Source organism: Coptis chinensis, chromosome 2, assembly GCF_015680905.1.
Source record: "Coptis chinensis isolate HL-2020 chromosome 2, ASM1568090v1, whole genome shotgun sequence".
Lineage (NCBI taxonomy): Eukaryota > Viridiplantae > Streptophyta > Magnoliopsida > Ranunculales > Ranunculaceae > Coptis > Coptis chinensis.
The window spans coordinates 86158002-86181322 of record NC_141457.1 but is presented as its reverse complement, the minus strand read 5'-3'; the positions used below and the strand labels follow the sequence as shown (position 1 = coordinate 86181322).

Sequence of the window (23321 nt, the reverse complement as noted above, 5' to 3'; positions counted from 1 at the left end):
TACCCAACACCATAGCCCTGTTCATTCATATTGTCAAAAACCTATTACATTCTTTTATCTTAAATTGAACTCATTTTGGGTTGTGATTTTAGATATTTTGAGTAGTGCATCAAGTGTTAAGGGCGCACTGTTGAATTTTATACCTAGACACCACTTGCCTTTTGTGTGTGTGAGCTTTCATGAATGAGAAATGGCTGGTATATTGTGCAACATTTTGAGTTAGAGCAAGTCCAATGGGGTGCTATAGCACCCTAAGCACCAAATGACCATTCTAATGGGTTTTGTAGAAGGGTCTTAAATTTAGCTGGTCAAATTTGTAACATTGTCTAGAGTTGTTAAAAATAAGTTTCGGAAGACGGACGACATAATTGCTACCATCCGTACGTCAAATTGAAACCTAGGGCAACAAAAATGGAAGATCTAACAACAAAACTTATGCTAATCTAACCAGACCAAAGTATGTGAGAAATATATTCTTATGGGAGATTAACGCAAAAAGTTGCACACTTATGGGGAGTTAAGATATTTTTGAGCTCACTAATTTATTTTAATATATTTTAATAGGATTTTACCAAAGCTATCTATGACCTTTGTAGTGCAGTGTCTTCTTCTCCTCCACATCATAAAGCACAAGTGTATTTTGTTGAGTCTGTTTTAGTGAGATTTTCGGTATAATCGGTAGACAATAACATTTATATTTCTTGCATCATCACCCTAGTTACAATGTTAGGTTAAAAGATAACAACTTTCACTTATTTCATATTTAGGCCGCAACAACTAGTCCTCGTGAAAATATGTGGAAGACCGAGGTACCTTTGCGAGGAAATATCCACAAGTGTACGCCATACAAAACATAGATTCGACTTATGCATTATCTATATCAAGAAGACCTTTCAATGTGTGTTGTATATAGGTCTGCAAACAAACCTAAAACCAAAAGCTTCCAAGGGTACAATTTATCCGTGAGCGGAGCGAACATTTTGGGAGAAGGGGGGGATTATGCGGACAAAAACCAATTTGGTTGGTTTCTGTCTGTCTGTCCTCATCTATTCCCTTATGTTTTTTCTCTTCGTCTCTCTCACTCTCCCTTTTCCTCTCCCTCCAGACACTCTAAATCTCCACTCCTCCTTCTCCATCTCCACTCCTCCATCTTCCTCTCCCACTCCGCTCACCCCCACTGCTTAGCAGTATACTAGTTGCATTCCGGCATTACAAATGAGTTTGCCTCCCAACACAATAGCCAAACGTTAAAAGAAAATTCTCAATACGGTATCATCTGGAAGACTGAACACCACTATTGGTAAATATCTATCCCATATCTAATAACCATTTGGTCTAACTATAAAATTGTATATCGGAATCTCGAGTGTGATATTGGACATTGGAACCGATATTTCGGATGCTGCCGACAAAAAATCATATAATAATCTAATGATAGCCGGGTTTGTAGGAACCACACTTCTCAACCGAACAGTGTATTTCTAATATCTCAATTTTAAGATTTTAGAACCACCTCCCTACATTTATTTAAATTATATCTCTCCTATTTATTAATTACAATTGGCTCCCTAATCTCTATTAAAATTGAACCACCTCCTTCTTCAATAATTTTAGGATAGTCTTCTTAATTTAAAAGCTAAAATTTATGTATAGGAATTGTATATCTTTCCCATTTTTAGAAAATTGTTTCTCTTTTTTTAGTGAGAGATTTACAAAAAATTGTTTCTCTTTAGTTTTTTTAACAATTTTCATTTTAGTTATTTACAACTTGGCCAAATGATGCGTAGCACAGGACACATGCTAGTAATCTAATAATCCAAACACTTAAAAGCCAGTTGCCCATTTAACTGCGTTGAACGCCCGCTCATGGCGAGTTCAAGACTAGTTTCTACATTTAAAGGTAACTAGTTCACTCTCTTCTTCACTTTCACTTTCACTATTTCACTTCAACACAACAACACAATCATATTCACTCATCAAGAACACTTACACTTAACGAAGCATTGGGTTTGTTCAAACAACGCCCCAAGCCTTCAGTTTTCACTTTCACTCAGTTACTAGGAACTATAGTAAAGTTACAACATTTCTCTAGTGTAATTTCATTAATAAAAACGCTGATATTGGACATGATATAGTTACACTTACCATTTTGATTAACTGTTTTTGTCATACTGGTAACTTGGGGTTGGGGTTATCTGTATTTGGAAGCATTTTGAAACTTGGGTTTGAACCTAATGTTGTTACTGTTACTACTTTGATTAAGGGTGTTTTGATGGAGGGGAATGGAGATAAGGTGATAGAGTTTTTTGTTAATGTTTTGAAGTGAGGAGGTTGTTTATCGAGTAGTGATTAATGGGTTTAGGAAGGATGTGAATGGTAATGCTATTGTTAGGTTAATGAGAGCTGTTGAAGAAGAGAATATAATGTTATGCCTGATGTGAGACTGTATAGTATGGCTATAGATTGTCTTTGTAAGGAAAATCAAGTGAGTGAAGCTATGGTTCTTTTTCGAAAAATGATTGGAAGGAAGTTTGTTCCAGATGTGTACACTTACACTTCTTTAATTCATGGTTTGTGCAAATGTGGACAGTTGAGAGATGGTGTGAATTTGTTGAATGTGAATGTTTCACTGAATGTAGTAACGTTTAGCATTTTGGTTGATGCTCTTTGTAGACAAGGGAGGATTAATGAAGCACGTATGATATTAGATATGATGTGTCGGAGAGGTGTGAAACCTGATGTTGTCACTTGTAGCTCTTTGATTTGTAGTCTTTGTAATGTTGGTCAGTCGAAAGAAGCCATGAATTTGTTTGATGAAATGTTGAGATCTAACATATCGCCGAATATAATATCCTTCAACATTTTGATGGATGGTCTTAGCAAAGAAGGAAAGATAAATGAAGCATTTAATCTATTGGAAGTAATGGCTGAAAGAGGTATTAAATCCGATGTCATTACATACAACTCTTTGATGGATAGTTTATGCAGCTCAAGTCAATGGAAGTTAGCCAGATGACTTTTCCATGAAATGGTGGATCATGGAATTTCACCAGATGTATACACATAATATTTTGATGGATGCTCTTTCCAAAGAAGGGATGGTCAAGGAAGCCCATGAAATATTTGAGCTTATGATTCGGAGAGGTGAGGAGCCAAAGGTAGTCAATTTTAATGCTCTTATGGATGGCTATTGCTTACAAGGCCAAATGGAAGAGGCTGTAAAAGTTTTCGACTTGATGCCAACTAGGGATCTTGAAGCTGATGTTGTTAGTTATAGCATTTTGGTCAATGGCTACTGCAAGGTTAAGAAATTGGATGAGGCCATGCGAGTCCACTGGGATATGTGTCGCAAAGGATTCACACCTGATACTATTATGTATACCACCCTTATAGGAGGGATATGCCAGGTTGGGAGAGTTGTGACTGCACATGAACTATTCCAAGATATGATAACACATGGGCACATGCCAAATCTTTACACATATAGCACATTAATGGATGGGTTATGCCACAATAATCATTATGCAGATGCATTGGAGGTTTTCAATGTCATGGAAAGCAAGGGTTTAAAAGCCGTTATCGTGATTTACAACGTGATCGTTAAAATCATGTGTGCAATGGGGAAACTGAAGGAGGCAAGGGAAATTATTGATAACCTCTCTGCCAGTTTTTTGAAACCTAACGTGAGAACATATACCATAATGATTGATGAATTTTGTAAAACAGGAATGATGAAAGAAGCTCAAGAATTGTTGAAAGAAATGGAGGTGAAGGGTCCTGCTCCAGATAGCTTCATAAAGGTGGGATTATCAATGTTGATTGTGGAGTCAGTAGTTTCTGAAGTTTGTTCTATGAAATGTTGCAACTGCTTGCATGCCTTTTGAACTATTTTGCTAGGCAAAACCTTGACTTATAGTGTCGTCTCTTTTTAAAAACCCCATACCTTTACAAGATATGGTAAGGTGTTTTCTATATAAATATCATCCATTTGTGAAAATAATTACGCATTAAACTGTGTCACTATCATCAAACAAACTAAGCTGGCCATTATTATGTGTGGCAGGTCGCCTCCTCTTGCATTTATCTAAATTTTCATTTTTATGCATAAAGAATGTGCCCCTGCATTTATTGGCATCATGTCATTGAGTCCATCCTTAAAGAAGCTCCTGGATATGTTACTGAAAAAGACAAGTACATATGTAAAATCACTGTTTTAGTTCTTTAAGCCTTTTGTTGTTGTTTTGTATGTTGGGGCGGGGGGGGGGAGGGGGTAAGGACAGGCATAAGCATATTATTTTTGGTAAAACTGGGATTCTTGCAAGAACCGTAACATTAAGCATAAGCTCAGTGTTCTATTACTTGTTAGAAGAAGAATTGGTGTACAATGACTAAATTTGTTTCTTTTACTAACTGAGTGTGCTCTTTTCTATTACAGAACAATGATGGTGCTGGTTGATTCCGTGAATGGTGGTGCTTTTAGAGCCTGATGATGAAGTATTTGGGCCAATGACAATATTTCATCTAGCTAGGTATGCTTGTCCGCTTGGCTCTCAATTACCCTTCCTATTCTCCCTTCCTTTGCCTGAGCTAACCCCCTCCCTTTGACTTAGCTTTCTTCCCTTCTGGATATGAATTTTTTTGCTCGAAGAGAACTTTTCTTACTGCAAATAACTTGCTAGAAGCTTCAGACACTGTCACTAAAACCTTTCTCTCTACAAATGTTGAAGAGATTGTGCACCTAATTTTTCGTAGCAATGGCCTGATTGGTAATTGAGCCCATTGTCACACTAATCGGATCTGACCAAATTAGTTTCTAAATATCGATTCAACTGTGAAAGAATAACGTTAGAGCTATGTTACACGGACACATCTTATTTTAAAATTAATCTGTGTTGGATACGTGTCCACGTGTCCGTGTCCGACACGGCAAAGACACATATTATATGATACCTCAATATTTGATATTTCGTTGTGTCAGACACTTCGTATCCGTGTCGGATTCAAACACATGTATCCATGTCAATGTAACTTAGCATTAGCGTGAGAGCTTCAGGATGAAACTTGTGTTTGTGTAGATGATCTCAGAAGTAAGAAGATCATAAACAGTAAAATCAACCAAGTAGGTGAAGCTAGCTCACACAGGCTATCAATGCATAAGGTTGGATACATCTATTATTTGGTTAAATGAGATTTTTGTATGTGTTTTTGCTGAAAACATTGCGTCATACTTGAGTGGAAAAAACTATAAAGCAAAAACCTTGTAAAGAACTATTATGTCATACTATATTTAAGACACAAAATATGTTACTTTTACTATCCATCTCTCCTGCCTTTGATTGAAATTAGAAGAAAGAAATGAGGAGCATGTGCAGCGACGAAGGCTCAAATGTGATACTGGCGAGGATTAGTCGCTGATTCGAGGAAATTATGAGATGATCAACTGGGCCCAACTAATATGTGGGCCTACAACAAGCCCATTATCCATTACAATTGAATCATCACTCTTCGAGTCTTCGTCTGCAATCTACATAATAATAAAACCCAAATTCAAGGTTTAGTCTCTCGTCTTACAATGTCAAAACCTTCGCAACCAAATTACGGAACTATCCCTACAGCATCAACTTCAACTTCAACTTCCACCTTGCAATTCATCACAAACGCAAAACAAAATGGTCAATCCATAATCTCAACACGCCGCCCATGGCGAGAATTAGTAGACCCATCTACATTTTCCAGACCATATAATTACAACGAAGCCATGACTCGAATAAAAACAAATGTGTATCATTTTCGTGTTAATTATACATTAATAATGTTGATTATACTTTTTCTAAGTCTATTATGGCACCCCATATCAATGATTGTGTTTTTAATTGTGTTTATTGGATGGTTTTTTTTCTACTTTTTTAGAGATGAGGAGGTGGTGGTTTTTAACTGGAAGTTTAATGATAGAGTAGTGTTGTGTGTGCTTAGTTTCGTTACTGTTCTTGTTTTAGCTTTTACTCATGTTGGATTGAATGTGTTGGTTTCACTTATTGTTGGAGCTTTTATTGTAAGTGTTCATGCCGCATTTAGGGGGACGGATGATTTGTTTCTTGATGAGGAGGAAGCTGTTAATGGAGGGTTGGTTTCAGTTGTTGGGAGTTCAATGCGAGCGGGTTATACTCGTTTAAGCTGAAGTTGATCTGTTGGGCTAATGTCAATATGCTTCATTATGAAGACAATGGTGTTTGCGGGAGTTCTTCGTGTGTGCAGTAAGTGATCTATATTTGAAGGATTTGCAAGTTCTTCAATTCATTCTGTGCCTGTTTTGCATAGTTTGTTATATTTGAGGAAATTTGTTTGAAGCTGTTGTTCTGTTGAAAATGATGTAAGAGCTGTTTCTTGGAATTTTGGTTCTGCATTGGATGTATAGCAGTAAAAGCAATATCATTTTTATTTTGGGAAATTGTTAATGGGGAAGTTTGGAAGCAAATCTTTGATATCTTGTTCTTTTGATTGTCATGAATCCACAATGTGCTACTTTTCATACTGTCATTCTTTACTTTTATGTGTTTGAACTGTGCACCTCCCTGGTAATGTAATGTTAGAAACTTAAAACTCCTTTGGTAGTAACTGGAATGAAACAGTTAAGATGAGCGCAAGTCACTACATTCCATTTACTTCTGATTTTGCATTCTCTTAATAAACCAGTGATTATCCACTGGTTTTGCTTTTTCAAATAGATAATGTCAAGTAACTTTCCTCATTTTATCATTTTGGAATTCTAGGGTCTTGCTTCGTTCTTCTGAGTTCTTTGTCCTTGGGTACCTGCTTAAAGCCTTGCTAGTACTCCTGTGTTTTGACAGAGCAGTTATGACTACCCACTTGATTACAGTTTACAACTCTGAATTGTTATCTTACTATACTTCTAAAAATGATTTCTATGAACTGAACTTCAGGTGACTAGCTGCTAAACACTAGTTTATATTGCCACGATCTTTGCTTCTTCCATTGACATAGCTTGAACATACTTCGACACTGCACAAAAGAATTCCCATTACGTTATTTGCAATGAGTTATACTGATCCTGGCTGCTCATCCCGGTAGGAGACATCCATGTTCATTTCAATCCACCCTTGGATGGGGCAATACATTTTATTACTATCCTCCGCAGAATTTATTGGTGTTGAGATTGGATTCAATCTGTGTTATGTGCTCTGCCATATAAGGAAAGAAACTCAAACAAAAGAGGAAAATGTAAGCAAGAATTAGAAACTTAAGATTGGCAGGAAAGATAAATGTTATGTATTGGCTATTTGGCTCCAAAAGGCTCTATAGATACATGTGATTCAAATGTTGAATGCCATTTTGATATCTTTGTAATACTTGTGGAGAAGGAAAAAACTGAAAAGATAAAAGCTACAACCAATTATACAAGCTGAAATGGCGAGTGCTGATGAATGAGCTAAGACCGCGTACGTGCCAGTCACAAATGCTAACATCATTGCAGAGATAGCTACGAAGGTGCATAAAAATGCCTTGATAAGTAGCGAATGTGTTTTTTCATCATGATCGATTAATTTCATCACAAAGTGGATGCAAACAGCAAGAGACGAGAAAACCATTGCTATGGTATTTGATATAGCAAAAACTTCAAAAGATGTTTTTCTCAGTAGAGTTGCCATCCCTTCATCTGGGCCATCATTTTTGTATCCTCCCGGTAACGCAAATGCTGCTGCAAACGTGACAGTTGCAATAAGCGTAGCCACAACCAAATGACTCTCACTTACTTTCTGTATTTGTTGAGTTATTTTCTCTCTGTATTTTCCATGCATCTCTTGTAATTCAGGCCGAGACCAAGTAGGTGGTTCTTGGAGATCTTCTTTAAAGATACCTTCACGCCAACTTTGAGAGGCACCATTACTCTTCAATGCGGCTATAGCCTCCCAATATTTACTGCCACAAGTAAGGTCATCCCCAGGCCCAGTCTGTTTCAAACAAGTCAACGAAGATGTTAATTACCACTTTACGCTGATATCCAAACTGTTTAACAGGGAATGGTAACAATGCTCATCACAAGAATGATGGGTCTAACTTGAATGCGTTAGTTTTTAGACTGAGTAATGAACACACTCGATGGTGTAGTGTATCTAGGATTAGATCAGTATTGTGTGGAGGACAAAATTACTAAATTGTAATAGAACACTAGTCTTTAAGCATTAACATAAAAAATTATTAAGTGGTTTATTTCCTATCAAGCTATAGAAGATAGATACCTTTGTTTCCAAGATGGTCAGAGGTGTTAGTTTTTCCTTGTTCATGGTTGATTTATTCACTCTAGTGTCCTCACTGAGAAATTTCACAATGTCGTAATCTTTATAAATGGCAGCAAGATGCAAAGGTGTGTTTCCATCATTATCTGGCTGATTGATGATATATTTTGTCATTGTGCTTTCTATGAGAACAGTCTCAATCAACAACTTTTCTTTTCTCACAACTGCGATATGAAGAAAATTTCGACCTCTAGTGTCTGGTAGTTCCTGGCAATCTGGGTACCGCTGAATGAGCTCAGTCATCACACGAGCATATCCTTTACTTGTTGCAATATGAAGAGGTGACATGCCATTTTCCTCAGGTATGTAGGCTAGAAACCTATCAAATTCCAATAACTGAATAATGATTCCTGAAGAGTTAGCGTATGCAGCATAGTGAAGAGGAGTCCATCCATGGTGATCAGCTTGTCTGATTAGAGTTGGCTTCTTTTCTAGCATTATCCTCATAATACCTGATAATTGGGAATTTGATACAATACAAGGAGAACAAGAAGTTTATGAAATGAAACTTAATTAGTGGCTAATAGTCAAGTTTTGGTTACTCTTTGACACGAAGAAATGATGTATTGAGAAAAAATATTACTAGAGATAACAAGTCTCATTCTGATTTCGGGTACCTCAGCTGGGACTGAACGAAGATGAAGTTGACGATGACATGAGTTGTAAGATCCATATAACTATGGAAAAGTGCGTAATACCTGGATTGTGATTCATTGCTGCCGCGTGCAAAGCAGTCATGCCATTAGGACCACCATGAGCTGAGGATGGACAAGTTCCGAGTATTTGAGACACCATTTCACAATATCTTTTCTCAGCAGCCAGAAAAAGTGGAGTCTCACCAGTATTATTAGCAAAATATTCAAAATCAGGATCCGCTTCTGTTAACAATATTACTACATCTTGGTGACAATTTCTCACAGCCTCATGCAAGGCAGTGTCTTTCTCCTTATTAGCCGTCTTTAATAGCAGTCTCACCCCATCTTTTAGTCCTTCATTTTCATGAACACTTTTCGAACTATGGATCAAAAGAAGCTCAGTTATGGAAGATAAACCTTCTCTTGCTGCAAAATGAAGAGCGGTATCACCATTCAGATTTGTACTCCATAATAACAGTGGACATCTTTGGAGAATCTCTTCCACACATTCTTTTCTTTCAAACTGCACAGCAACATGAAGTGCTGAATTGTATATGGCTGTTTTTTGGTATAGAAGGTTTAAAGGAGTTTGCCTGAGTGTACTAATATCCCCTTTTGTTATGATTTGGAACAAATAGGGATCCATGGGTTTTTTGCTTTGAGTAAAGTATCTTAATTATAAAACAGAAACTTGTGTAATAGCTTTGGTGATGTGTGGGTGGTCTTAATGTACGTGTTTGAGAGAGGACTTTATCTTAACATGTGTATTCAATATTTCAAACAATGGATTAGAATAATCTATTAACTAAAAGTAAATTACTTTTATGCACATCTTAATCTAACTACTTTTAGGCACAATGGATTAATCCTATGTTTTATCCCGATTTCTCAGTTATTACCCCGCCGGCGATTTGTCATCTCGACCGAGAAAACCGATTTCTCGGACAAATGAGCAATATCGGAACCCAACAATTTTCAACCCTCCGTACCATCTTCCTGAAGAAATCCAAAAGAACACGGAAAAGATGCTGCTAAAGTGGTTGTTGAAACCAAAGATCTGCCCACTGGTGAGTGAACAACACTTGGAGGTTTAGAATTTCGGATGTTTGCAAAAATAGAAATTGGAATTTACATCCACTTATATGTTTTGATAAACATTGTTTTATTTATAAATGCCCAAGTGTTGAATTGGTGGTGAGCATCTTGTTGTTGTACTTGCAGAAGCAAAGAGCAGGAAGAACAAATGGGAAAGAAATATAGTTTTGCGTGTGGTGTCTTCAATTCTTTCTTTCTTTACTTTGTAGCCTTTTTAGGTTGCCTGGGTGTCTTCCGTTTTATTTTTTTTCTTACGTGCGTTGCATTTTTTTTTTCCGATAATACGTGCGTTGCATTTTTTTCCGATGATACGTGCGTGCATTTTTTTTTTCCGATAATACGTGCGTTGCATTTTTAGTAAAAAGATGTTAATTTGAAATGGTAAGCAAGTGAAATGCTTTGTACTTGTTTGTCTGTGAAGTTGGTTTGCTATTGATATGTATTGATATGTTTTGCTACGTTTGCTGCTCATTCTATATTTTGAAGTATAAATAATTAAATATGTATATAATAATATAAAACTGATTAAATTGCTGATTAATTACCGATTAATCAATTACCGATTAATCGTATATCGCTCTTAGACCGATTATGTCTAAATGCTTAGACCTTATTGACTACTTGTCATTTATCTAGAAAATATTTTATAATGTTTATATAGGACAGAGAAGATGTGAAGGCACATTAAGAGAAAATACTGTTACAAGAAGAATGTAAGACTTTTCATTTATCTAGAATGTAAGACTAATACTAGTATTAAGTATTGGCTAAATCTTCAGTGCGCGAGATGTATGGTGCGCCATCACATCTCGGCCACTCATCCGGGGGTGCGTGTGTATTGCGAGGCAGAAGTACTGAATCCAAAGGCCCAAACGACCTGCGCACCTTACGACCTGCGCACTGAAGAAGTGCTCTTAAGTATTAACTAAAGAAATAGTGTGTTGAAGAAAAGTTGCAACAGCCCACCTACCTTGAGGAACCTGGATCCGCCCCTGCTGATGGTTCTAGCTGACGTTTGGACTCCGATCTAACAAGGATGAATTTTACACAGTACAAATTGTTTTTGTGTCTTCCATGAATGTTTACACATGCTACTAACTGTACTAATTCAAACAAAAGTCGGAAATCCACTGCCGAAATAATTTATGTGTTTTCCTTTTTCCATAATTTACGTGTATAGTTTTCTTTGATATGAGTGGGATTAGAAGTTAAAACCTATTAGCAGCATGTATGAGCAAATTGATCTGGGATGAGAACGCCAATGGAGATTGGAGGGGCGATTGTTGAGAACTAAGCCTTCTCATCCCATATTCCCAGGTCAATTTTGTAGATCACATCTTCTTTAAGCCGTTTGAGGGATGAATTGAAGTGATTTAAATTTTATAAAATGTTTATTATTATGTGAGGATTTTTTATTTTTTAAAATTTTGTTTACCTGTATTAAGGTCTTACATAAACTTTACCTATCTTGTTCTCCTCTGCATAAACTTCACCGTTATTTTTGGTCAGTAATCAGCTAGGTGCATTGTTCGGGATTTCAGAATTTTTGGAATTCCGACAAATCTAAAAACCGGAATTCTATCAAATTTCAACTTTTTTATATTCGGAATTTCAACTAATTTCAAAATAATCAAAATTTCAACTCTATATTTGGAATTCCGATTTTTTAAAAAACTGAAATATTAGACGGAATTCCGAAGTTTCGTTTGGAATCACGAACACTGGCTAGGTGTATCAGTATTGAAATCAATCTCAGAAAAGTCATATTTCCTGAATACTGAAATCTTAAAAATCTAAAAAAAAATCACATTTAAGATTTCAAAGAAAAGCCTAGTGTTTTTCCTAATTTATGTTCCTAGAGTGAATACAAGACCGTGAATGTGAAAGGCCGGCAAGTTCTAGATGCGGTAAGCTTATACATTGCCGGTCTCAACTCGTCATGCCCAATAATAAGAATAGAGGTTGTCTACCCCGAGGATGTCCTCATAGGGACGAAGTCCACGACCGTTGGATGTGTGATCCAACGGTTTAGAAATACAACATCCTCTCATTTTCTCTCTCATCCTTTTTGTTTTTGATTTTCAAACCATTGGATCACATATCCAACGGTTCGCGGACCCTCATTCCTATGAGGATATTCTCGGGGTAGCTGGAGCCTAAGAAATATTACATTTTGCTGTTTGCTCCCAAACACTAACAATTTACTCTGTTATTATAAAATTTGAGTATAACAAAGGGGCAAAAGGGACATAGTTATGAAAGTATGCAGAGTTGATGAGAAAGCGTATATTGAAGGACGAAAGCGACTTTGATTCAGTGGCAGGAGGCCGGATACAAAAGTGATGGCCAGATCAAGGCACAACAGTATTGTCAGAGTAAATAGTTTTGAAGAATTTGTAATATCAAACACCTTTGCTGTCACAGCCCGGATTTCTAAACAATTACAAAGTGAATATTTGAAATATAAATATTTCAAACATCGCTATGTTCAATTGTCTAAAAACTCAGGCTATGACGGGGTGGATATAACACATGCCAAAATCGAAAACCCACATCATAAAGAATCAACTTAACAACAATAATCTCCAAAATATTCCCCTTCACTTTATTAAAAGGCTATCTTTCGTCCAAAGAATCATCAAAGAAGACTAACAAAATAACCAAGTCCTTAACATCAAATCCTCAAGTCAAAAAGAATATGAAACTACGTTTATTACATACTTCCAAAAAGATCAGACGTAATAAAATAAACTCCCGGACTGCTCCAGAAACAAATCCAAATCAAACGTCGTGGTTCCACTGCCTTCCACCTATGTTCCCAAGAACACACCCACGTTGCCAAAACAAAGCAAACATGGGTTAGCAAAATGAAATTTGGTGGTATGAGTAGACTAACCACATAAAAACAATGTCATACTTTAATTATCGAAACAATCACTTTATATTTTCCCATAACTTAATCATTCTCAGCTTGGAAGACAGGTAGTTCCGTCATTTCAACCGGCATAGTTTCTTCCCAAGCAAAACTTCCATTCTATTAACTCATTATAATAACCATCTTAATTACTTAATAATTGAATTAAATCTCACCGATATCCACTTCGGTATAAGGGTAGGGCAGCGTCCCTGCACCAAAAGATTATTTAGTCCTACCCTCCTGTAAACGGAAGTTAGAAATTTTATATAACATATGTAGATATCCTATAGGTATTCAAATGTAAACCCAAGCACACTCGCACAATCAAATCAATTTCTCTTATTAATTAATTAATTACTTTTCTTATACACCCACCATTTAGTACCTATGTACCTTAGGTCATTTCCGCCACATTCTATGAATACAACCCACCCACAAGGCCAATACCTTAATTCCTCTCTAGGCCGGTTTCCTACATGACCTCAGTAGTCATTGTTTCAGCAAGATTTGCCAAAACACACCAGTTGAGGGTTGTGAGTAATGTTTTTTGGAGATGGTGAAGGAGATGGTGATTGGGGAAAGATGAGACTGGACTTCGGTTTTGAAGTTGCCTACGCACTCCAAAGATATTGCTTGGGATCAAGTCTCGATTAAGTAGTTCGGAAAAATGACGAAGGTTGGATTTTATAGGTAGCATTGGTGATAGTTACTTCCTCGTTCTCCAATATTCCAATCGTGGGAAGAAGTTGGAGAATCTGGCGGAGAACCGGCCCAATCATGGGATGAAGTTGAGAGTTGGGCGGAAAAACCGGCTCGGCCGTGGGATGAAGTTGAGAACCGGGACATATGTCAGCTCGTGGAATGAAGTTGGAGAACTGGCGGGAGAACTGGCAGCTCGTGGGATGAAGTTGGAGAACTGGCGGGAGAACTGTCAGCTGGTGGGATGAAGTTGGAGAACTACTTCGGTTTTGAAGTTGCCTACGTACCCAAAGATATTGCTTGGGATCAAGTCTCGATTGCGTAGTTCTGGAAAAATGACGAAGGTTGGATTTTATAGGTAGCATTGGTGATAGTTACTTCCTCGTTCTCCAATATTCCAATCGTGGGAAGAAGTTGAGAACTGGCGGAGAACTGGCCCAATCATGGGATGAAGTTGGAGAGCTGGCGGAAAACTGCGCTCGTGGGATGAAGTTGAGAACCGGCGACATATGTCACCGTGGAATGAAGTTGAGAACTGGCGGGAGAACTGTCGGCTTCGTGGGATGAAGTTGGAGAACTGGCGAGACATCCGCCAACCGGGAATGAAGTTGAGTATCTTGGCGGAGAACCGCCCGGCTCGTGGGATGAAGTTGGAGAATTGGCGGGGAGAACTGCCGGTTCGTGGATTGAAGTTGAGAATCGCGGAAAACCGCTGTCGATTCGTGGATTGAAGTTGAGAACTAGGGACATCCGCCAACTCGTGGAATGAAGTTAGTCTTGGCGGAGAACTGCTTCGCTCGTGGATGAAGTTAGAGAACTTACGGAGAACCGCTGTCGGTTAAGTGGATTGAAGTTGAGAACTGGCGGAAAACCGGTTAAGTGGATTGAAGTTGAGAACCGGACATCCGGCCAACTCGTGGAATGAAGTTGAGAACTGGCGGAGAACCGTCGGCTTCGTGGAATGTAGGCTTTCAACATGGGCTTTTCATAGATAAGCTCGAAAGCATGGCTCTGGCGTGGGGCTGTTTATAGTTGGGCTCGGCGTGGGCTTGTTTATAGTTAAGCTCGAGCATGGGCTCGAAAATGGGCTTGTTTATAGTTGGGCCCTGAGCGTGGGCTTGTTTATAGTTGGGCTCTGAGCATGGGCTCTGAGCGTGGACTTGTTTATAGTTGGGCTCTAAGCGTGGGCTTGTTTATAGTTGGGCTTATATTGGGCCACATTTGTGGGGGTCGGAACATCGCCCTCTCTTTGTTATATGGGCGGGGGGCGGTGGCAAAGAAAAGGTAATTGGATTTTTGGGATGTAGTAAGTTATATTATTAAATTGATTAGTAAAGTAGAAGTGGTAAGCAAATATCTGAACAGTTGGAAGAAATAGTCTTGTACTACGAACATATATAAATAGTCTATAAAAATAGTCTTGGAAGAAATATAAATTCTGGAAGACATGCCGTTCAACATGCCGCTCGTAACATGCCGCTCAACATGCCGCTCTTAACATGCCGCTCGTAACAATCAGCAATGCAATGACGAGTGGGTTTACTAGTACGCTCGTAACAGGCCGCTCAACATGCCGCTCGTAACATGTCTGCAGTCATTCTTGTTACATTATTTTTGTTATCCGCCAACAATGGCGATAACGAAAAGTGCAACCGATGCGAGTGGGTTCCATGGGATCGGCAAGGCAAGCTATATGGATATTTTGCCGACCAACCCAATCCCAGATAAAGCCTCCTTGAAGACCAAATGTGTTATCAATTGCCTCCCAGTATTCATGAAGATTCCCGTTGCTGTTCCCCATTGCATGTGAATACTCGCACAAGATCAGCGGTCTAGTTTCTGTTGGATCCTTGGCAATCTTAACTATATCCCAAACACGCATATACATTGGACATATTATATCAGTTGATGAGGTTCTGGCTCCACCTTGCTCATAGTGTACTAGCCTTGATGGGTCTTTTCCCCGAATCCAACCAGCTGAAGCAGCATGATTAGGTCCATATCCAGCCTCATTTCCCAAGGACCAAGAAATAATGCATGCATGATTTTTGTCCCTCTCCACCATGCCTATGACACGATCCAGCATAGAATAAACTCAACTCGGTTCTGATGTAGGAGGCTTAAAGTTTTCCGATTCATAAAAACCATGTGTCTCAATGTTGGCTTCATCTATCATGTAGAACCCGAATAAATCACACAACTCGTACCATCGCGGATGTTGAGGATAATGGCAGTTTCTCACAGCATTGATATTGTTTTGCTTCATTAAAACCAAAGCTGAGGGGTTTGCCAAGAATCAACTCGATACTAATTATTTTTTGTTCTAATTCAGTAGGCAAAGTGAAGGTCGGTTTCTCTGCAATATCATAAGAAACTGGCTTCTGTTCAGTTTGCAAAGGTACTGATTGAAGAGCTATTGGCAGTACATCAGAACTCTTCTCCTCCAATAAGCATAATCTTAGAAAAGAACATGACCACTTGGCTTGAGAACCTTTTTCAGGTTCTGCAATACCAAGGGCATCTTTCATGGAGAAACAAGGTCACAACATCAACTGAAGAAGGCACAACTCTTTCACAAAGATCACCATTCGTCAGATCACAAACAAACGCGTTCACTTGATCTTCTCTAAAATCTTCATGCGACAGCTCCACAACCAACCTCTAATACAACTTTTGGTGAAGAGTGATTAGTAGAGTCCACATTGGTTGAAAAGTAATGGGCCCATTCTTTCTCCAAGTAATGCCGGTCTTTGAAGACTTGTTATGGTGTCGCTTGTAGAAAATGTCCCAGTACTTTGTGGCATATTTCTGATACTTGTCTGATGGTAATCGATGGTTGATATAGGACGAAGGGATTGGCGTGTCAGCCATATATGGGGAGGGTAGTATTGATGTAACAGGAATTGGTGCTGCACCTCTCATTTATCTTTCTCTTCAATCTCAACAAAGACACTACATTGGAAGATTAGCAATGTAGAATAAGGCTATCTTTAGAGAACACTGCCGACAAAAACTGTGAAGTATATGTTGAAGTCGAAGAGTTCAACATTCAACTGAATCCGTAATAAACAAATAGTTCAATCAATTCAAAAACACAGCGGCAATTCAATTAGCGGCAAATCAAGCAGCCACAAATCAAGTAGATCCAGCGGCAAATGCAACTGCATATGTTAGAAATACAGCGGCAATTCAATTTTTCTACAGCTAGCGGAAATCAAGTAGAGGCAATTCATTCAGCGGCTATCCAAAGGGATCGGCACACCAGCGGCAATTCAAATTATCGAGCAGCATCGGCAGTTCATAGCATCGGCAATCGAAGGATCGGCAATGGAAGCGATGTGAGCGGCTTTTATGGTATCGTCAATGCGATCGGCAACTCGAGCGGCAATTCAAATGATCGGCAATTCTTTCCAGCGGTAATTAAATGGCTAGAACAGATTTTCTTGTTTTGTTTTTTGAATAGAATTGGCAAAAAATCTATATAACTGTTGTGTTGTTAATTTAAACTTGGTTCACATTAGTATCGGATAGAGTGATTGAACTAAGCTAATAAGAGACGAACTAGGAAACCAAGTTTTGAATGTATTGGGCTTCAGCAGAGAGAAGAGAGTCCTATTGGTTTAGTATTCTCTAAATTAGAATGTAAATATAAAAGAGAACTTGATGTCTTAAATACTCACAGACTTGAAAGATTGAGAAAGACTTAAAAGATTGAGAAAGTTAGGTTTGAGAAGAGAAGAATAAAAGTTTCTGTCTTCTTCTTCATATTCTTGTTTTACCTGTGCAGCAAGGTAAGTTCTATTCATGTTAACACACTTTTTTTTTTTTTGTTTTATTCATTAAAAATAATAATAATAATAATAATAAATCGTTAAGTTATGAACAGTAAGTTTTTTTTTTTTTTATTTTTTTAAGGAATGTATATTAGGATTTGGATCTCTGTGATCATGAGACAGTAAACCATGTGTTTAGATCTTATTATCAAAGAAACTCGTCTTTGTTTTTGAGAGAAGGATTAATCGATGCTATTTTATTTTTTTGACAGTATTGAAAATATTTGATAATGGAGAAGAATTATAACTTGAAGAGGAGATGGGGTGATAAGGGGGATTTTAATATGAATAGGGTGGCGAAGGGAATTGATGCTGATAGTTTGAGAGAAAAGTATGATATCGGAGATGATGTTTCTATTGAGTATGTTGGTAGCGATATCGACCAAAAATGTGAAAAGGATGAGATAATTTTATTATTTTCACATTTTTGGCTTGGTTGTAGTGTTCCATTTCGGAAATCAGTTTCCGAGTTATTAGCTCGATGGAGAGTACATTAGGGGTGGGCAATGGGCCGGGTCGGGCTAGCCCGGCCCTAAACATTTAAAGCCCTTCAGATATTAGGGTTTGGTCGGCCCGCCCTAAAGTCAAGATAGGGGCGGTCGGGGCGGGTCACAAGTCTAAACCTCAAGCCTCGACCACGACCTAGCCCTCTTTTAAGGGCTTTTTAGGTTCGGGCTTTAGGCCGGGCTTTAGGGCCTATATATATATATATATATATTTTTACTACATCAGTTTTTAAAACTCATTTATATTACAAAATGTACAATAATCTACAAACTCAAAGTCCAACCAATCTAGTAATAATCCTGTATAAGTCCAAAAATTTAAAATGCACATCCACAATCTAATGAACTGAAGTACATCGAGAGTTCGGAATTTGTTCTTCCTTGTACTCAAACCTCACTAAAATTACATTTAACATTGAAATACATAGACAAATAATTATATTATCATTTTAAAGGAAGAAGTAATAGATATAAAGAAGAAACATAATAGTTTTGGTTAAGGGTCATGGAAGTTGTTAAACTATTTGTAATATCATAAATTATTTCTATAATAGATTCAAACAAATATAATATTACCTTTCTTCTAATTTAAAAGTGATTCAAGCTTTGTATATGGAAATGAAAATATTGGCTTTTGAACAAGTGATGGAGAAAGGTTTGAGATTACAAATGTCATTTTTCTGACAAAGGGTGTTTTTTGGTTTCTATGTTACAAATGTCTGCTCTGTATTTTGCTTTAATGGTGTGGAAAGAAACCTTTAGTTTTAGACTTGGCTTGGATGTGAATAAAAATATAATTTATAAGAAATAAGTGAGAAAAGAAATTGAGAATAATAAGTTATGGACTTTGACTTGATGATCAAAGGAATAAAGTCTTATTTTTTATTAGGCTAGTGCTCATTGTTCTTCATGGCTACTAAGTTGACAAGTTTTTGTTATATAAAACAAGTTATTGGAAGTACCCTTGGGTGTAAGTGATAAATTACAAAGGGCAATGTTATTTTAATTGAAAATATTTAACAAATAGTTGGACAATTATGGTATGTGTATTTATAATGAAAGTATGAAACAGGGCCGGTTAGGGCTTGGTTAGGGCTTGGTTAGGGTCGGGCCTATGTTTTAGAATCTTAGCCCTAGCCCTGCCCTAGAAGGCATTAGGGCCGGGCCGGCCCGGCCCTAAACTCTGTGAGGGCTTTAGTTGTGAGGGCTTTATAGGGCTTAGGGTCGGGTCGGTCAGGGCCGGGTTAGGGTCGTTAGGGCCAAATTCCCACCCCTAGAGTACATCCCTTACAATTATCTCCTGGCTATTGGGCTATATTTGCACGTGTAGCGAGAATTTGTAAGGTTTATCAAAATAGTATGTCGTCAGACCTTTTGTATGAGTTATTGAAGCCTCTGCGGCAAAACAAGGCCTCTTCAAAAAGTTATGCATTGGGATATCATAACCATCACAACCAGAATTATCGGTTTTATGGGATGCCTTCGAACTACAAGAATGCGAAATTGTATGGTTTTAAGATTAAAGGCAATTGGAGGTTCGAAGATATTGATTATCCTAACAATATATCAGGTAAGATATAAACTTAATATTCTTATAATTATAATTTTAAATAGTTAGCATCACATTTTGATTATCTTTTTTTTTTTTTTTTTTATAGGGGATTTTCTGAAGTTTCCAAATAAATCAGTGTTTAGCAGCTCGAGATGATAAAAAAGAAATTTGTTAGTTTGTTTAGTCATAATGCGGATGTCTATGATCTTTCGTTTCCGATCTATATATAGTAGATTATTATCATGATTTAGAAACTAGATCTGGCGAATGAGCCTAGGGAATTAGCACCTTACTTCGTGGCTCAAAGAAGAGAAAGAATATTATTGTGGATGATAGCAGTGAAGATGACGAAGAAGTAGAAGGAGATGACTCGAGGATAGTGGACAAGAAAATATTAGAAAGAAGAAAAGAAATGTACGTCCAAAAAGAAGGAAAAAGAAAATCGGGATAACTCAAGTAAAATTGAGGAAGAGATTGATAGTCGAGAACCGGTGCATTATATAATATTTCTTTTAAAATATCATATATGTAATACCTATAATATGTTTTGGAATGATGTTTCATTGTCACGGGTTTTTGTCTTCCCCGTACATAAAACTACCGATGTGCTTTGATATTGATGATGATGATGATATCGATTGGGGAAGCGATGACTAACAAAGATATCCGGACTTGATGTTAGTGTTGATCTTGTTTACGTGATTTTGAATAATATTCGTTATTTATTGTTTAATGGTTCTTTTGGTAATGTAGATGGAAAAAGTTGACGATGGTGGAGATACAATGGGTTCAGCTTCTGTTGTCAAAATCAATTTTGGACTGCCAACTTCTTTTGGTGGAAGTAGTATTGGAGTTCCAACACCTGTTGTTGGCACATTCAACCTCCAATCTCTTGAAATAACTCATTCCAGGCGCCAACGCTGCAGCTCCAACCTTTACATGCAAGTCCTTTGGTAAAGTGCTGACCTCACAAACATCTTCAGAATTCTTATGCTCGCCATCTTCTTGGCACTGTGCAAAATGGAAAAGCTGAGATTCAGGTTCCACAAACTGTAGAAAGGCATTAGATCCCATAGGTGGTTCCATGTGCATTGGGCCTTGATAGTTATTTTTTTCCTGAATAGCTTGATTTAACACCATATTAGAAGAGAGCATATTATGATCATGAAAATCCATTTTCCAAGCCCCTGTAATCTCTGGCTTATGTTTATCATGTTGATCAGGGGAAGCATCTTCTATAATCAAAGGAGCTCTAACATTGGTGCCAACATGCACTGTATGTGTATTCTGGGGTTCAAGGAAGTGTTTAGTATAAAGGTGAGGTGGAGTAGGATGATGCTTAGCTGATAACGATAGAAACTGATTATGTTCAGCTAGCGGCATAATCTGCTGAGCAATGAAGGACTCTACCCTCTCATTATGATGAAAGCTAATTTTATGATTAGCTCTATGGTTCATGATTTTTTTAAAAAGTCTGCTTCTTGGGTTATAAAGTTCAAACTTTTCTGTTTTATCAACATACAGGTCCCCCGATGTTCCTTCAGGATCAGACAAAGAACAAGCATAATAAGAATGACCAATAAATCCACATTTAAAGCAGAAAGTTGGTATATTCTCATAACCGAACTGAATCCATATAGTGCCATCCACCTCCATGGGTAACATCAACCCAGGTGGTACTTGTTCTGTCACATCCAACAGGACTTTGGCTCTAGCAATGGCTTCCTCCTGACCAACAGCCTTATACATCTCAATAACCTTGATATTATCTTGAGCAAAGCCAGCCTCTTCCAGATTCACTTCAATAATTCCAGGTACCATGAAAATCTCCGGGTATCGAAGCATATGCATCCATATAACAACTTTATCAAAAATAGTATCTGGATTTTCATTATAATCTTCCCATTGAACAATTTGGAAGATAGTATTAGAGATCATCCAAGGTTGCTCCTTTATAAGAAAATTCATCATATCTTGACTTGTTACCCAAATCTGGAAGACATCATTATTCATCATTCAAATTTTTGATATTGCTTTCTTCGGCCACAAACTTTCCAGTCCTTGTTTAACCGATTTGAAATTTAGTCTTGATTGCAACACCCGACCCACCAAACTCAGCTGGTTGAATTCCTTGATCATGTCCTTCATCTGTGTAGTTAAGGTAACCGTTGGAGCAGGTTTACCTTAACTACGTTCACATGCTTCTTCACAGTATCGTCCTCTCCCGACTAAGAAACGTGTTAAGAGGATGGCAAGGGTGGCTGGGCGTAAACAGCCACCAGGTGCACCATGAGTATTTTATGCTGGAACTGTCGAGGAGTTGGTCTCGACTTGATGGTTATGTGCTTGAAAGATCACATCAGAAATGAGAGACCGGGTTTTATCTTTTTGTGTGAAACTAAAGCTGGTTGGTTTAAATCTAATAAGATTATTAGGAAGTTAGGTGTATATAAGTCGTTTATTGTACCTGCAAGAGGTTTATCTGGAGGTCTATGGCTTCTGTGGGATAGTGATATTGATGTCCAAGTCTTGTATTCGGATTAATGGATTATCCATGCAGTTATTAATGAAAGTAATGGTGTTGTATGGTATTTGTCTGGGATTTATGCAAGTACTAAAGCTCATTTTCGTCAAGTTCAGTGGGATATGTTAAAACAGTTGCAGCCTGTTAACTTAGAACCATGGATGTGTATGGGAGACTATAATGATATTAGTCATTATGAGGAGAAACGGGGTGGACGACCATGTACTGGAAGTAAAATGCAGAAGTTCAATCAGATGTTGCATGACTGTTCTTTCATGGACATGGGATTTAGTGGGCAAATGTTTACTTGGAGCAATAATAAAAAAGGTCGGAACAAGGTGTTGAAAAGGCTAGACAGGGTTGTTTGTAACCTTAACTGGAGAATTCTATTTCCTAATGTTTATGTTCAACATATTGCAAACAAGGAATCGGATAATAAAATTTTATGTATCAAGCTGAACCCCCATATGAAATGGTTACGAAAACCTTTTCGATTCGAGCAGATGTGGTTAACTGATGTATCCTGTAAGAAAGTTATTGAAGCAGGGATGGATGGGAGTTTTCAAGGTTCTGCTTCATTCTCTTTTTGCAGACATCTTGCTTTTTGTAGGAAGTTATTAAGGAGTTGGAATGTTAAGACCTTTGGCCACTTGGATCACAAATTAAAGCAGATTAAAAGTCAGATTCAGGAATTGGAAGATAAGCTTAATTCAACTGATCATACCTCTGCCTTATGAAACTTTTACAACATCATGACTTAATTCTGAGGCAGCAGCATTTGAATTGGGGATAGAAGGCAGGGTATGATTGGGATCATAAAGGTGACCTTGATACAAAATTCTTCCATGCAACAGTGTCAAGAAGACGAAGCAGATCCAATATCAAAAGTATTCATGATGGCCATGGTAAGATGCTCACTTCGTGGGATGACATTGGTGAACATTTACAAGGCTACTTCTCTGATTTGTTTGCCTCTGATGAACCAAATACTACTTCTAACTTTTTAGAAACAATCCCTCTCAATCTGATTTCAAATGAAGATAATATTTCTCTGTTGAAGCTAGTTACACACGACGAGATTTTTCGCACCTTAAAATCAATTGGATCTTTGAAGTCTCCGGGCCCTGATGGTTTTAATGCTTTGTTCTATAAGCATTTTTGGGACATTGTTGGTCCTAAGGTTGTAAGTGTTGTTACCCAGTTTTTTAATCATGGTTCATTTGTTAGGGAAATTAATCATACGAA

At 37.7% G+C, this 23321-nt stretch overlaps 4 protein-coding genes and 1 long non-coding RNA gene across 6 annotated transcripts; 4 read left to right on the top strand and 1 right to left on the bottom strand.

The window, feature by feature from the left end:
- The first annotated feature begins 1906 nt into the window (after positions 1-1906).
- Positions 1907-6475, top strand: LOC147518540 (uncharacterized). The gene is made up of 3 exons (XM_086590338.1): positions 1907-3800; positions 4436-4529; positions 6076-6475. Exons 1-2 carry the CDS (start codon positions 3024-3026, stop codon positions 4454-4456), a joined length of 798 nt encoding a protein of 265 aa, XP_086446464.1. The 5' UTR covers positions 1907-3023; the 3' UTR covers positions 4457-4529; positions 6076-6475.
- LOC147518541 (PRA1 family protein E-like) lies at positions 4543-6475 on the top strand. Its single transcript, XM_086590339.1, has one exon. The coding sequence runs from the start codon at positions 5573-5575 to the stop codon at positions 6176-6178; it is 606 nt and encodes a 201-aa protein (XP_086446465.1). The 5' UTR covers positions 4543-5572; the 3' UTR covers positions 6179-6475.
- Positions 6476-7264: 789 nt separating this feature from the next.
- On the bottom strand, positions 7265-9596 carry LOC147518539 (protein ACCELERATED CELL DEATH 6-like). 2 transcript variants are annotated; one of them, XM_086590337.1, is made up of 4 exons: positions 9155-9596; positions 9014-9073; positions 8259-8767; positions 7265-7970 (listed from the first exon to the last, which is right to left on the bottom strand). In XM_086590337.1, exons 1-4 carry the CDS (start codon positions 9594-9596, stop codon positions 7332-7334), a joined length of 1650 nt encoding a protein of 549 aa, XP_086446463.1. In that variant the 3' UTR covers positions 7265-7331. The 2 variants fall into 2 exon arrangements, with proteins under 2 accessions (XP_086446463.1, XP_086446462.1); XM_086590336.1 differs by having other exon boundaries at positions 9014-9596.
- Positions 9597-9877: 281 nt separating this feature from the next.
- LOC147518538 (uncharacterized) lies at positions 9878-10503 on the top strand. Its single transcript, XR_015211821.1, has 2 exons — positions 9878-10017; positions 10172-10503. It is a non-coding gene; the product is annotated as an uncharacterized LOC147518538 (long non-coding RNA).
- An 11297-nt stretch (positions 10504-21800) lies between these two features.
- On the top strand, positions 21801-22813 carry LOC147518537 (uncharacterized). Its single transcript, XM_086593952.1, has 2 exons — positions 21801-21834; positions 22113-22813. Exons 1-2 carry the CDS (start codon positions 21801-21803, stop codon positions 22811-22813), a joined length of 735 nt encoding a protein of 244 aa, XP_086450078.1.
- Positions 22814-23321: the final 508 nt, after the last annotated feature.

Coding starts and splice junctions, on each gene's coding strand:
- LOC147518537 (XM_086593952.1), top strand. CDS start 21,801: ATGGCAAGGGTGGCTGGGCGTAAACAGCCACCAG. Junction 21,835..22,112: donor TGGGCGTAAACAGCCACCAG/GTGCACCATGAG, acceptor TTATCCATGCAG/TTATTAATGAAAGTAATGGT.
- LOC147518540 (XM_086590338.1), top strand. CDS start 3,024: ATGAAATGGTGGATCATGGAATTTCACCAGATGTATACACATAATATT. Junction 3,801..4,435: donor CTCCAGATAGCTTCATAAAG/GTGGGATTATCA, acceptor TTTCTATTACAG/AACAATGATGGTGCTGGTTG.
- LOC147518539 (XM_086590336.1), bottom strand. CDS start 9,596: ATGGATCCCTATTTGTTCCAAATCATAACAAAAGGGGATATTAGTACA. Junction 8,768..9,013: donor AGCAATGAATCACAATCCAG/GTATTACGCACT, acceptor CCCAATTATCAG/GTATTATGAGGATAATGCTA. Junction 7,971..8,258: donor TGACCATCTTGGAAACAAAG/GTATCTATCTTC, acceptor TGTTTGAAACAG/ACTGGGCCTGGGGATGACCT.
- LOC147518541 (XM_086590339.1), top strand. CDS start 5,573: ATGTCAAAACCTTCGCAACCAAATTACGGAACTATCCCTACAGCATCA.